Below are 16,244 nucleotides of genomic sequence, written 5' to 3'. Positions count from 1 at the left end.
GAACATGACTAGGGGAGGGGCAGAGAAAGAGAGGGAGACACAGAATCCAAAGGAGGCTCCAGGCTCTGAGCTGTCAGCACAGAGGCCAATGTGGGGCTCACACTCACAAGCCATGAGATCACGACCTGAGCCAAAGTCAGATGCTTAACCAACTGAGCCACCCAGGTGCCCCTCGTTTTAGAATAATTCCATCAACCCAGTGATATCCCTCATACTTATTTACAGTTAATCCCATTCCCAACCCCAGCCCTAGGCAACCATTGATCTATTTTCTATCTCTATAGAAATACTTTTGTGAACATTTAACATAAATGAAGTCATATGATATATGGTCTTTTGTATCTGCCCTGTTCCACTGAGGTTCATTCTTCTGTAAGAATTTTGTGCCCTTGTGATACTGCATCCTTCCCTGCCTGGTGTGCCCTCAGTGGTTGATCAGATAATGCTGTTCCCTTCATCTTTTGTGATTCTTTTTATTCTGGGTTTCTTATTGTACTGAAACCCTGACTTGATTATATTATCTACCCGCTGACTCTGACATCCAAGTTGCTGCATGGAATTAGAGGAGAAAATCACAAATTTGCTCAGATGGGTATGTCAACAATGTGTGGTCTCTAACCTCAGCTAGGTCTTCAGGACAGCCCAAGTTCCTTACCTTGTCCTTTTTTGGGCCCCTCAGCGATATCCCATAGAGATTGTTTTCCTCATGTTACAAGCCATCCCTCTACCTGTGTCATGAGTCAATCCCTTGTACTTCTTCTGGACCTGGTTTAATTAATTACTTTTCCTTATTCCTATGTTTGTAAACCTATCCTGCTCCACTAGATCTCTTCTTAATCCTTAATTATGGTCTGAACTCTCTAAATCCTTAAAAATAAATCCCTGGATCTTGAGTTTTTGAAAAAAGAGGCAAGAACCAGAGATGCAAATGTAACAACTCTAAGAGGAGAGCTTCACCAACGTTACCTCCAACATTTTTTCTCCTTGCTCTAGATATGTTGTTGGATTTCAGTTTTGTTTTGTTTTATTTTATTTTATTTATTTTTTTATATTATTTTTTGGATTTCATAGTTTACAATATCAGTATATCTGCTGCTCCTCTAGCCCATATATTAGACCTGATAATTTTTTTTCTGATAAAATCTTTCTGTGTATGTTTTCCCAATTTACATATACAGGTTGAATTAGTTGTTAGAGCTGGTTATTCTAAAACTTAGTTTTATTTTTATTTTTATTTTTTGAGGAGATATTTTCTTTTTTTCTTTTATTATTTTATTATTTTTTTGAGAGAGAGAGTGTGTGTGTGTCTGTACATGAGCGGGGGAGGGGCAGAGGGAGAGAAAGAATCTCAAGCAGATTCCATGCCTAGTGCAGATACAGGGGTCAATCTCACAACCCTGAGATCATGACTAAGCTGAAATCAAGAATCGGATGCTCAACCGACTGAGCCACCTAAATGCCCCTAAAATAAACCTAGTTCTGTTGATGCCTCCCACTTAGAGGTCCAAGAGTCAAGATCAGGATGGTCATTATACATTTTAGTGCTCCAGTGGTTTAAGTGGGGACTCCAGGCCCATTATTGGCTGCCACCATCCATCTAGGCATAAGTATCCTAACCTCCACCAGTCTTGGCAGCTTTAATCTCACATCTAACTCCATCTTAATGGAGTCTTTGTCTATTTTAAAATTAATCCCATCTTGGAAAGCAGAAATCTTGCAAGTTGCTTTAGAGGTCACAGTACAGAGTGCCCAGAGAGTCTCTTTACAACGTGGCTTTACTATATGAAGAATCAACCCATATGTCTGAGAGGCCATGAATTAAGGGCAGTGGACAATCAAGAGAAGTAGATAACCCCTTTTTGCTTGGAGGACATTACTCTCTGGCATAGAGTCTACATACAAAACAACCAGGGACTGAGACATCGATGAGATACAAAGTAGTTGTACAACTCACCGTATAATTTCTGAAGAACCTCGGAAAAGGGAGACATCATGTGGGCTAATGGAAGTTTGGAGAGGCTTAATGGAGGTATAAGAAGGATGCAGATAAGCCTAGAAGAAGAGAGAAGGGACTTCTTGGTGGGGGGCAGGGATGGAGTAGAGAGAAATACCAGCAAAAGAAAGAAGATAGTGATAGTTTGTGAGAAGAACAAGAAAGTAAAGACAAACTACAATTCAAGCAGACAATTTAGTGCTGGATTATTTTTTTTACAGTATTCAAGGTCATGGCATGTCACCTCTTGAATCCATTTCCTCTGGACCGAGTAACCCAAAAGGCAGAGGGCAAGCCTTAACACAGGGTGGGACCCAGCAGGAAGCTGAGGACTGCTTTCTGATGAGATGATTTTGCCTTTCAGAGAGCAGACTTGGCCATCTCTGCCATCACGATCACCCCAGAGAGGGAGAGCGTTGTGGACTTCAGCAAGCGGTACATGGACTATTCAGTGGGGATCCTAATCAAGAAGCCCGAGGAGAAAATCAGCATCTTCTCTCTTTTTGCTCCATTTGATTTTGCTGTCTGGGCCTGCATTGCAGCCGCCATCCCTGTGGTGGGTGTGCTCATATTTGTGCTGAATCGGATACAGGCCGTGAGGGCTCAAAGTGCTGCCCAGCCCCGACCATCCGCTTCGGCCACCTTGCACAGTGCCATCTGGATAGTCTACGGCGCCTTCGTACAGCAAGGTACTTTCCTGGTTTCCTGATGTTGCTGTAGCTCCACGGGCCTGGAAGAACTTGCCCATTGGCAGATTCCTTAGATGCGTTTTGCCAAAGTCCTTTTAAATGCAGTTTTATTTAATCTCTAGAACGATACTGATATCATGCTGCACTCAGTTTCTCTGAGTTATATCAGATAGAAATTAAATGAAGTGACAAGGAACTCAACTTCAAAGCCTAATTCTGCACTTTAGATAAAATTGACTTTGGAGTTCTGCTTTGCACTTTTCTCCCCTCCCACATCAGATTGATTGTTATGCACATGGGGTATGTCAGATGAAACTGAATCTCACTTAAATTTGAAGTCTTAATAGGAAAAAAAAATCACAATTGTTTTGTAATCATCTAAGCAGCACTCCATCCATCCTTGAGATACAAAGTCCCCTTTCTTTGTGAAGTCTGGAGAGCACTTGGTGAGTTACAGGATTATGCAGTTTGGACCAAAACAACAAATTGCAAAGTTCCCTAATGTGAGTGTTGGCCTTATTTGCACCATGGCAAAGCCTGTAGCACCTGTTTGCAAGGTTACATAAGAACAGTCAGTGAGAAGCTTTCTTCTGCTACCACCTAAGGGACCAGGGAGAAATAATTGGCCTCAACGGGGCAGCTTCTGACTGCAAGTCACAGGCAATGATTTCTGAAAATCCCAGGGAAAAAAAAAAGTCGTCTAGTGAGGGCTGAATATTAATAAAAGTGATATCTTATTTCTGAGGTTTGAAAGAAAGCTGGGGAACCCTCCAGGTAGGAGGTAATTCTATATTTACAGAATTCCTGAGACTACTCTCTATGAATCTGAAATTCGAAAAGGATCTTACATCAGGTTGCAGCCCTGGAAACAACACAGGGAGGTAGAGTCTTCTAACTGGAAGATTTGATATTCAGAACTCTATCCTTGGCATTTTGACAAACACCACATCACTAAAAGGCGAATCCTACGTTTTTTTCGTATCTGGTGGGCCTTCATTCCTTTCTGAGATTGGCGGGCTTTGGGTTTTTTCCCAGAATTGTCATTGTGGTCCCCCATAACCAGTCAGCAAATCACTCCCCTGTTCCCCAGCCCATCCCCAGTGGTGGTTCCCTAAGCCAGGCTTCAGGCTGGAGTACTTCTGTGGGGATGGGAGTGAGAGTGGAAGCCCAGGACCAATCCACTGTGCTGGCCCCCTGCAGGTGGCGAATCCTCAGTGAACTCCATGGCCATGCGCATCGTGATGGGCAGCTGGTGGCTCTTCACCCTCATCGTGTGCTCCTCCTACACGGCCAATCTTGCTGCATTCCTCACCGTGTCCAGGATGGACAACCCCATAAGGTAAGATCCAGTCATCCTTCTAGATTAGGACCACTCAGCTCTGAGAGGCTGTAAAGAGAGCATGCAGTCTTGTCCAGGGCAGCCTGGTGTCATGGAGGCAGATGACTTAGATCCCAGATCTGCAAGTTGATTATTATGATCTTTAGCCCATAAGGAACTTCACTCCTGTTGTATTTTATTTCATACACAATTAAATAAATGTATAAATGAATTAAATAATACTTCTCTGAACATTGAAATGCTGCTTGCAAGACTAAGAAATCAAAACATTAAAAATTAACAAATTAAATTTCCTCAGGCATTTAAGTGTTGATTACAAACTTATTTAATCAAAATTTTCTAAACATTAAATTAAAATTAATTAAGACCACAAGTGTAAGATGTTTCTTTCAAATCCTCAAACGCCTTAAAATTATTTTTAAAAACCTGTCATTATCACAGTGATTGGAAAACTTATTTCACATATATTTATAAAATTATAAAATTACTGAAACCAGGGAATGAGAACGTTTCTTTGTTTTATCAAAGTGGTAAAAATATGGCATAAAAAAATTAGTTCAACATGGTGAAATAAATTGGAAATGCCTCTGTTTTAGGAGATTTCCACATATTATGTAAATTGCAAATGAACTTGGGCAAAGTGAAGGCGTATTGGAAATGTGGGTGCTGAGGTGACCAAAGGCACAGATCTAGTCTGCATTTCCTTGGGTACAATGTTGGCTTCACTGTCATCTCTCACTTGATCCCTGATTAAGGTTTTCTGTGTCCCTGCCTTCAGGGATTTCTCCTTGAATTCATCACACTATCATAATATGGATTCTTTTGATCCATAGCCCTACTGGTCATCCACATTTAACCAGCTAATACAACTCCCAACTGCCTATTTAAAACACTTCAGATGCTGGGCAAGATTCAAAATTTAGTATGAAATTATCCAGTTTTATTTTTTTGTTTACAATTTTACTGAGATAATTACATATTCACATGCAGTTATAAGGAATAATGCAGAGAGATCTCATGATATTCTCTAACTGGTTTCAACCTGGTGGTGACATTTTGCAAAAACTATTGTGTCTTATCACAACCAGGGTATTGACATTAATACAATTGACTGATTCTATTCTGATTTCTCCTCTTGTACTCATTACTCTGTGCATGTGTGTGCACATTGGGTTCTACACAGTCTTTTCACATGCGTAGATTTGTGTATTCACCACCATAGTAAGGGTGCTAAAGCATTTTATTCCTGTAAGGATCCCTTGTGTTTTCACTTTATAACCACACCCATCTGCGTCACACTTCTTCCCCTCTAGTCTTGTTCTTAACCACTGGTGACCACTAATGTGTTCTCCTCTTCTAAAATGTTGACATTTCAGATATGTTATATAAATGGAATCGAACCTTTTGGATTGCGTTTTTCATTCGGCTTAATTCTCTGGAGATTCATCCGGGTTGGTGTGTGTATTACTAGTTCATTGCTTTTTGCCACTTAGTGGTATCTAGTGTACCACAGCTTGTTCACCAGCTCACACTTTGAAAGACATCTGGGTTGTTTCCAGTTCTGTGCAATTATGAGTAAAGTCACTATGGATATTTGTGTGAAGAAATGTTCATTTGTTTGTGCTACATATCCAAGAGTGCAATTGCTGGATCATGTGGTAATTGCATGTTTTATAAGAAAGTATCAAGCTGTATTCCAGAGTGACTGTGGAATATTATGTTACTACTACTAGTGATGTGGGAATGATCCAGTTTCTTTGCATCTTTGCCAGCACTTGGTATTTTCACTATTTTTTATTTTATCATTTTCATAGGCATGGATTGATAACTCATTCTGGTTTTAATTTGCATTTCCCTGATGAGTAGTTGTGGTGAACACCTTTTCATGTGCTCATTGCTATCGATATAGTATTATTCTCTTTGGTGAAATATCCATTTATGTATTTTTCCCATTTTCTAATTGGATTGTTTGACTATTACTGTTGTGTTTTGAAAGTTCTTTATATATTTTAGATACTAGTTCTTCGTCAAACATGTTGTTTGTAAATATTTTCTCCACTCTGTACTTTCTCTTTTCAACCCTTAACAAGGTCTTTCACAAAGAAAAGTTTTTAATTCTGTAAAGTCCAATTTATAAATTTATTCTTTTGTGGATCATACCTTTGGTGTCAAGTATAACTCTTGCCTAGCCATAGACCATGAAGATAATCTCCTGTTTTTTGTGTTTTTCCTAAAAGCTTTATAATTTTACATTTTGTATTTCAGTCCACAGTCAATTTTGAGTTAATTTTTTATAAACTGTATATATATATATATATATATATATATATATATATATATATATATGGTTTTGTCTATGAATGTCCAATTGCTTTTGCATCATTTATTAAAAAGACTATCCTTTTTTCATTGAATTTCTTTTGTGATTTGTCAGTAATCAGTTGGGCATGTGTGAGTTTCTGAGTTTTCCATTTTTCCATTCAGTTCCATTGATGATGTGCCTATCCCTTTGCCAATACTACACTATCTTGATTACTATTGCTACAGAGTAAACCTTAATATATGGACAGAGTGACTCATCCTATTTTATTTTTCTTTGTTAAGATTGCTTTAACTATTCTAGGGCCTTCACCTTTCCACATACATTTTAGAGTAAGCTTGTCTGTGTTTATAAAGAATTTTTCCATGGCCTTGATAGGAATTGCATTAATTATAGTTGAAATTGCATTAAACTGATAGATCTTAGCTTGCTGAGACTATTTATCATGAATGGGTATTGGATTTCTCAAATGCTTTTTTTTTTTTTTGCATTGCTTGACATGACCATATGATTTTTCTTCTTTAGCTTATTAATACGATAGAGTACATTGATTGTTTTTCAAATGTTACGTACCTTGAATGAATCTCACCTGGTCATTATCTATGATTCTTTTCATATATTTTTGGATTCTGTTTGCTGATATTCTGATTGAGGATTTTTGCATCTACCTTCATGAGAAATAGAGGTTTGCACTTTATTTACTGTACTGTTTTTGTCTAGTTTTGGTTTCAGGGTGACACTGGCTTCATAAATAAAATGATTTAAGAAGTCTTCCCTTATCTTCTATTTTCTGGGAGAGATTATATAAAGTTGGTGTGAATTCATCCTTAAATGTTTGGTATAATTCTCCAGGGAAACCATCTAGAAGATTTCATATTCTTAGAGCTTTTAAATTAATAATTAAAATTTTCATAGCTATAGGGCAATTCATATTGTCTATTTCATCTTCAAGTCTAGTTGGTTTATAGTGCTGTTCATATTTTCCATTTACTTGCTGATCTTCTGTTGTTGTTGTTTATCAATTATTGAAAGTGGGATATTAAACTCTCTGACCATTTTTTTCAGAACTGCCTATTTCTCCCTTCAATTTTATCAATTTTGATTCATATATGTTGAGACTCTATTGTTAGGTGTACATTTGTTTCTAATTGGAATTTTTTAATACTCTTATCGAATGACCCTTTTATCATTATATAATGTCCTTCTTTGTCTCTTATAAAAACTTTTCCCTTAAAGTTTACTTTGTCTGATATTAGTGTAGCCACTCCAGTTCTCTTTTGGTTATTCTTTGCACAAAATATATTTTTATTCTTTCATTTTCAATCTGTCTTGGAATCTAAAGTGAGTCATTTCTATACAACATGTAGTTCAATTATGTTTTTTAATCCATTCTACCAGTCTCTGTTTTAATTGGAGACTTTAATCCATTTACATATAATGTAATTAGTGATAAGGAAGAACTCACTTCTGCCATGTTGCTATTTGTTCTCTATGTCTTACACCTCTTTTGTTCCTCATTTCCTCCATTACTGCTTTCTTTTGTGTTAAATAGATATATTTTATATACCATTTTAATTCTTATGCTGTTTCTTTTACTATATATTTTTGGGTTATATTTTTAGTGGTTGCCCCAGGCATTTCAAATAACATCTTAATTCATAACAATTTAATTTGGAGTAAAGCAAACTTTAGTTTAATAGTATAAAAAAATGTTTCTCCTAGGTCACTCTGTTCCACTCCACCCCTGCCACAACATCTCCTTTTTGAAGCTATCTGATCCCTTACTTTTTAGGAAGTAATTAAACATTTTTTCCCCAATTTATTCAATGGAAAGTCTCCTGTATTTTTAATTTTTAAATTATTTTATTTTATTTTATTAATGTTTATTTATGAAAGACAGAGAGAGTGCAGGTGGGGAGGGGCAGAGAGAGAGGGAGACAGAGGATCCAAAGCAGGCTCTGTGCTGACACAGCAAGCCTGATGCAGAGCTCAAACTCGTGAACCGTGAGATCATGACCCGAGCCAAAGTTGGATGCTCAACCGACTGAGCCACCCAGGTGCGTGCCCATAAATTATTATTTTTTATTGTTTTTAACTTAGTGGATAAACTTCACAATTTGTTTTAAGACAACTTTAGATATTAGAATAATTATTAAAATACATGTTTATAGTTTTAAATTTTAATTTCTAAATTGTGGTAATATATACATAACAGAAATTTTATCATTTTAATCACTTTTAAGTGTATAGCTTAATGTCATTAAGTATGTTCACATTGTTCTACAAACATCACCACCATCCATCTCTAGAATACTTCATACTGCAAAACTGAAAGTCTATACAATACTCCCCATTCCCCACTTCCCTGACCCTGGAAACCACCATTCTGTTTTCTGTCTCTATAAATTTGACTATTCTAGGTGCCTCATATTAGTGAAGTAATACAGTTTTTGTCCTTTTATGACTGGCTTATTTCACTGAGCATATATTAAAGTTTCATCCATGTTGTAGCATGTGTCAGAATTTCCTTCCTTTTTAAAGCTAAGAAACATTCCATAGTATGCTAATACCACATTTTGTTTATCCATTCATCTGTTGATAGACACCTGAGTTGCTTCCATCCTTTGACTATTTAATAATGCTGCTCTAAACGTGGGTGTGCAGATATATGTTCAGTATATCTTTTCAGTACTTTCAGGTATACAGTCAGAAGTGGAATTACTGGATCATCTGATAATTCTATGTTTAATTTGCTTTCTTTCTTTCTTTCTTTCTTTCTTTCTTTTTCTTTCTTTCTTTCTTAGGAACTACTTTATCATATTCAACAGCAGTTCCACCATTTCACATTCCCACCAACAACTCACAAAATTTCTAGTTTCTTCACATCCTCACCCTCACTTGTTTTTCTGTTTTGTTTTTGTTTTCATAATAGCTGTCCTAATGGGTGTGAAGTGGTATCTCATTTTGGTTTCGACTGGCCATTTTCCTAGTAATTAGTGATGTTGAGCAGCTTTTCATGTGTTTATTGTCCCTCTGCATATTTTCTTTGGAGAAATGTCTATTTAAATCTATTGCCCATTTTTAATCGGGTTGTTTGTTTTTGTTACTGAGTTGTAGTTTTGTATGTATATTCCAGGTATTACTCTCTCATCAGATATTGATTTGTAACTATCTTCTCCCATTTTATGGGTTGCCTTTTAATTCGGTTGGTAGTGTCCTTGGGCGCAGAGAAATTTTTAATTTTGGCGAAGTCCATATTATCTGTTCTTTATTATTGTTGTTGTTGCCTTTGCTTTTTGGTTATTTCTGAGAAATCATTGCCAAATCCAATGTCATGAAATTTTTCATACGTTTTCTTCTAGGAGTTATACAGTTTTAGGTTTTATTTTTAGGTCTCTGATCCATTTTGTTAATTTTTTAACATGAACTAAGGTAAGGGTCCTACTTCTTCTTTTGCATGAGGATACCCAGCTTTCTCAGCACCATTTGTTAAAAAGACCGTCCTTTTCTCATTGAATGGTTTTTACACCTTTGTTTGAAATCATTTGGCCATATAATGTGATAATATTTCTGGAGCTTTTACTTTATTCCATTGGTCTGTGTGTCTGTCTTCTGCCAGTACCACACTGTTTTGATTACTATAGCTTTGTAATATGTTTTGAAATCAAGAAATTTGAGGTCTCCAACTTTGTTCTTTTTCAAAATTGTTTTGGCTATTTGAGGTCCCCTGTAGGGGGGGAATTTTAGAATGAAATTTTCTCTTTCTCCCTGAAACATCATTGGAATTTTGATAGAGGTTACATTGAATTTGTAGATTGCTTTAGGTAGTATTGACATCTTAGCAATACGAAGTCTTCCAGTCCATGAACACAGATGTCTTTCCATTTATTTGTGTCTTTAATTTCTTTCAGAAAAATTTTCTAGTTTTCACTATATGTGTTTTTGTTTGTTTGTTTGTTTGTTTGTTTGTTTTTTGGTTTTAAGTGTATCACTAGGTATTTTATACTTTTTGATATTATTTTACCTGGAATTGCTTTTGGATTCCCTTTCAGATTGTTCATTGTTAACGTATAGAAATGCAACTGATTTTGGTGCATTGATTTTGTATCCTACAACTTTGCTGATTCATTTATTAATTCTAATAGTTGTGTGTTTGGGTGTGTGTCTGATTTTAAGGTTTTCTACATATCAGATCATGTTGTCTGACAACGGAGATACTTCTACTTCTTTCTTTCCAATTTGAAAATCTTTTCTTTCCTTTTCTTGCCTAATTGTCTAAGACTTCTAGTGCTATGGTGAATGGAAGTGTTAAAAATGGACATTCTTGTTTTGTTCCTGACCTTAGAGGACAAGCATTGAGTATGACGATAGCTTTGAGTTTCTCATACATGGCCATTATTATATTAAGGTAGTTTCCTTTTCTTCCTGGTCTGTTGAGTTTTTATCATGAAATGGTATTGCATTTTGTCAAATGCTTTTCCTCCCCTGAGATGATGTGTTTTTTTTTCCTTCATTCAGGTAACGTACTATTTTATACTGATAGATCTTTGTATGTTGAACCATCCTTGTATTCCAAGAATATATTGGTTAGTCCTGGTGCATAATTTTTTTTATTATGCTATTGAATTCAATTTCCTAGTACAGTAAAACCTTGGATTATGAGTAACTTGTTCTGCAAGTGTTCTGCAAAATGAGCAAACATTTCTAATAAATTTTAACTTGATAAATGAGCCATGTCTTGCAATATGAGTAGTATGTGACACCAAATGTCACATGATCACAACTGAGCCAATGGTTCTTGAAATTCGCTTTGATATACAAGTGCTTTGGATTACAAGCATGTTTCCAGAACAAACTGTGCTCGCAAACCAAGTTTACTGTATTTTGTTGGGGATTTTTGCATCAATATTACTCAAGAATATTGGTCTGTAGTTTTCTTTTCCCTTTTTTGGGATTTTGTAGCAGGATAATTCTGGCCTCATAGGATAAGTTAGGAAGTGTTCCCTTCTCTTGAATTTTTTGGGTAAAAACTTGAGGATGATTGGTGTTTATTATTATTTATTTTTTTAAGTTTATTAATTTATTTTGAGGGGGGAGGGGCAGAGAGAAAGTGAGAGAGAGAGAATCCCAAGCAGGCCCCATGCTCCGCACAGATCCCGATATGGGGCTCAATCCCCACGACTGTGAGATCATGACCTGAGCCAATATCAAGAGTCAGATGTTTAACCGACTGAGCCACCCAGGCATCCTGGTGTTCATTATTCTTTAGTGTAGATTGTGTGTTGCTGAGAATTTGTTCATTTCATTTAGGTTTTCCAATTTATTGGCATACAATTGACAGGTAGTATAATATAAATATATTTAATCTTCTATCATTTCTACTTATACATTCTAAATTGTTTTTATGATGTTTAGCATCCTATTACCATTATTATTACTGTGGTTTCCCCACCCTCCACCACCACAACTGGAAAGTAAGCATCATCTTTTACTCTTTAGTGGTTTCCTTTATGCTTAATCTACATGCATTGCTATTTCTCTTTCAGAATCAAATGTGAAACCGTATATTTGTATCTCTTCCTATGTAAGATGATACTGGCATACTCTTTTTCCCTCCTCTCCTTCCACCTACTCAATCATGTTTTGGTATTATAATCTGAGTTTTTAGGCCCAGTTTACTATTGTTATTTCTTGTTTCCTCCTTCTCCACTTCATCTTCCTTCTTCTAATATATAATAGTTTCTCTAATATATATGTTTGACATTTTCATTCTTTTGTTTTATCCCATCTGCATTTATGGTCATTATTTGGACTGAAGCCTATGTTCCAGGGGTTTCAGTGATTGTTGAATCTCTCTGTTCTGCAATTTAGCCATTGTTCATTTCTTTATTGATGACTTTTTGTTCAGCTAGAGTAGTTATTTGAGCAAAAGATCTAGCAAGAGTGGTATATTTTCTTAGGTAATATATATGAGAATCGTTTTCTGTTGCATTTATGCATGAATTAAAACCTAGCTGGGTATAATATTCTTGTGTTACAACTTTTCCCTTAATATTGTATAGAATTTGCTCTATTGTATGGATTCTATAGAATTTGCTCCATTGTTTTTCCTGTATGTAATGCTATACAGAAGCCTGAGAATACTCCATTCACCATCTTCTCCCCTCCTTTTTCTTTTCCTATCTTTCCTTCTCACTCTTTCCTCTGTTCTCTCCTCTTTTTCTCCATCTTCTTTTTCTCCCTCCTCTTCTCCTTCCTCCTTCTCTTCTCTCCTTCATACCTTCTTTCTGCCTTTCCTCTTCCTCCCTCTACTTTAATCCTTCCTTCTCCTTCTCCTCTTCCCTCTTATTCCTTTCTCCACCTATCCCTTCTATTCGTCACTTTCTTCTTCCTTTTCCCTTTATCCTTCTTCTCCTTCCCTTTATCCTTCTCCCCCTCCTCTTCCTAACTATTCCCCCTTCTTCCTTCTTCTCTGTCTTCTTTCCATTATTTCCCACTTTTTCCTTATCTCCCTGCTTATCTTCTTCCTTCTCTCTTCTCTCTGTTTCTAATCCCTTTTTATTTTTCTCCCCTCCTTCTTCTTTTCTTCCTCCTTTACTTCTCCTTTTCTATGCTTTCTTCCTCGTAATTAACCTTAATAACATCATTGAATTTAAAAACTTCCATCAATATTTAATGAGTTGGCCTATATGCTATTAATTATGATTAGAATTCTGAGTTATTTTTACATGCAAAAACAACCTGATAACTTTAGCTCAATAATTTTGTTATCTATTAAATATTTCCTTGTGTATTACATTCTTTTCATTTGTTTTCATTTTGTTTCCAGGAAATTCAACTTTTCATATGTTGGTGTTATGAGTCCTCCATGTCTGTTGTATTCTCTTTGATAATTTTCAATTCATCATCCTTTTACTTTTTATTCTGAGAGTTCTTCAGTTTGTCTTCCAAATTTTTGATTAGATTTTCTCCAGTGTTCATTTCCTTTTCAACAACATTAATGAGTATATAAATTCTTCTTTTACGTTTGTATTTACCCTTCATTTTCTCTCCCTATAACTCTGTTAGTACCTCTTTTTATGTCTCTGCCACTCTTTATGGAATTTTTAATTTTCTGTTGTAAGAGTCTTTACTATAGTGAATTATGCCTACAGAAAACCAAATATTTTTAAAACTATATTTTCTTTAACATATACTTTTCAAACAATATGTTTTTAGTGTCTTCAATGCAATATAATATAAAATATTTACATATGTTTTATTTCATACTAAATCCTTTCCTTGTACCTCCATTTTGTTGTTTTGATGTCTAGTTTGTTCTTCCTTGATTCTGGATAACTCGTTCCATAAACTGATATGTAAAGACTGTGAGCCTCCTAATAGTTAACCTGGCTGCAGGTAGAATCATCCCCTCAGATCGTAACCTGGACTGGTGAGTTTAACTAGAAACTGTGACATGAATTCCCATTACCAGTCCTGTGCCTTAATGGAAAATTTTCCTTTTTAGTGCTTTTGCCCTGATAAAGTTTCTGTTTCTAGAATCCTGACTGATGCAGTCTCTACAACTGTAAGAAAAGCCACAGTGTTTCTTAGCCTTATTTCTGGAAATGTTCTTCTCTGTGTCAGAGATAAATGCCAGTGAACTGGGATTTCTGAACACTGTATTCTGCAGAAGTTAGAGGAATTCCAGGGCCTTCCATTATTGCTTTCAACTGCTCCATTACTTTCAACTGTTTTGTCCACATATATACAAAGGGAAATCCACTGAGATGATGCACTTTCAAAGCAAGATGAATTTGAATCTTCCATTGCTATCTCCCACTAATTTGCTTTCCCAAAATATCTGATAAGTGGGTAGCATCCTTCCCTAGGTTCATGATACATTATTTCCTATAGTTTAAAAAAGTACACAGTCATTTTAGTAGGTATCTGGAAGGCTTAATGATGGGTATATGTCCTCTTTTTACTGATGAATCTTTCTTATTAATCTAAATGATCTCAACCTATACATTTTCAAACTAATATAAAACCACTCAATATGATTATAATACCCCTTATAAATGTTCATAGTCACTGTCCATGTAAATGTCCTGGTCTTTAAAACCTATAAATTCCTTTAAAGACATAGGGAAGGCTGGTATCCAAGAGAGATTGAAATTTTTTAGAGAACAGATATATATATATATATATATATATATATATATATATATATATATATATAAAACAGTTACCTTAAGCAATTTTTAGCTTTTTTGTTTGGAGTGTGTATGAGGCCCATTCAGGGATTCAGGGATGAGGGCCTATCTTACTCTTAGTTCACTAAACATGCCTCAAAATGTAATTACTTTCCTTTCCATTGCAATTACAGATTGATCTTCACCCGTTATGATGAAAGCAGACTCATTTGAAAATGGTAGCATTGGCAGGTGGTTTGGCAGTGCAGGCATCAATGCCCTGTATTTAGGAAATGCTTTGGTTAAAGTTCTAGGTGAGTAGAATTCAGAAGGATCACATTCAGAGGGATCCCATTTGGCCTGGAGGCTCATGTTGGCAAGCAGAAGCACAGTGGCATGACTAAGAGATGCACAGAGTGTGGTTGTAATGACATAGACACTAAAGCTTGATTGCCGGGGTTCAAATCTTTTCTCCCACTTACTAACTGTGTGATCTTGGGTAATTTACCTAATCTCTCTGTACTTCACTTTTCCACCTATACATAGGAGTAAGAATAGCATCTATCTCATAGGACTATTGAGGGGAGCTTAACAAATATATGTTATAGTTTAGAATATAACCTGGCACATAGAAAAGACCATATAAGTCTAGATACAATTGTTGTTGCTGACAAGGATATTGGCAGTCAAAATAATAGCCCTGAGGTTTGGATTCCTGGATTGAGGAAAAGCAGCATGACTGGGAGAAGTGAGTGAGAAGATGATAGTCTAGGAAATAGACAACTCTGTTTTGGTATTGTCAGCAGCTGGGTAGATGACATTAGTCACTTGTCCCTTCTCATTCTTAGTTTCTGTATCTATAAAACGGAGAGGTTGCTGTAGATGGCCTAGTCATGGTGTTTAAAATGTTTCTTCATCTTTTCATCGAATTTGGAAACATCAAATTTGTAAACTAAAATAAGCATATACTTCCTTCAGATAAATTCTTGTGCTAAGCTAGGAAAAGATAGGCAATCCATGATAAGAGCTTTGTCTTATGCCCACACATTCATACAATTTCAGAAAGGAAAATAAAAAGATTGAACACACTGACAATCTAATTTATTCCAATTGGTTTTCCTTCCAATCTTCCTGATGTAAAAAATGATCTTCATACACACAAAACTTGCTGTAAGCTTTTTATTTTAAATGTTTTTATAATTATTTGCAGTCTTGTGATAAACTGAAATCTAGATGACCTTGGGTGTGGTTATGATTTCTTAGCTACAACACCAAAAGCACAATCAATAAAAGAAAAATTGGTAAGTTGGACTTGATTAAAATTTAAAACTGTGACTAAGATACTGGTAAGAGAATAAGAAGACAAGTCACAGACTGGGAGAAAATCTTTTCAAATATATATATCAAATAAAGGATTAGTATCTAAAATATATAAAGAACTTGGGGTGCCTGGGTGGCTCAGTTGGTTGGGCATCCAACTTCAGCTCAGGTCATGATCTCACAGTTTGTGAGTTCAAGCCCCACGTTGGGCTCTGTGCTGACAGCTCGGAGCCTGGAACCTGCTTCAGATTCTGTGTCTCATTCTCTCTCTGTCCCTCCCCAACTTGTGCTCTGTGTCTCTATGTCTCTCAAAAAATAAACAAATGTAAAAAATTTTTTTTTAATTAAAATATATAAAGAACTCTTAAAATTGAGCAATAAGAAAACAAACAACCCATTTTAAAAATGG

The 16,244-nt window shown here is 35.9% G+C and overlaps 1 protein-coding gene across 5 annotated transcripts in view; it reads left to right on the top strand.

Moving 5' to 3' along the window:
• Nucleotides 1–16,244, top strand: part of GRID1 (glutamate ionotropic receptor delta type subunit 1) — a 701,884-nt gene that overhangs the window by 584,229 nt on the left and 101,411 nt on the right. For all 5 annotated transcript variants that reach the window (XM_045437900.1, XM_045437898.1, XM_045437899.1 and 2 more), the window contains 2 exons: nt 2,358–2,682; nt 3,883–4,021. In XM_045437900.1, the coding sequence (XP_045293856.1) occupies nt 2,358–2,682; nt 3,883–4,021 (464 nt within the window). The remainder of the gene's footprint in view (nt 1–2,357; nt 2,683–3,882; nt 4,022–16,244) is intronic.

The sequence above is a fragment of the Leopardus geoffroyi genome, chromosome D2, assembly GCF_018350155.1.
Source record: "Leopardus geoffroyi isolate Oge1 chromosome D2, O.geoffroyi_Oge1_pat1.0, whole genome shotgun sequence".
Taxonomy (NCBI): domain Eukaryota; kingdom Metazoa; phylum Chordata; class Mammalia; order Carnivora; family Felidae; genus Leopardus; species Leopardus geoffroyi.
This window is presented reverse-complemented; position numbering and strand designations above follow the sequence as displayed.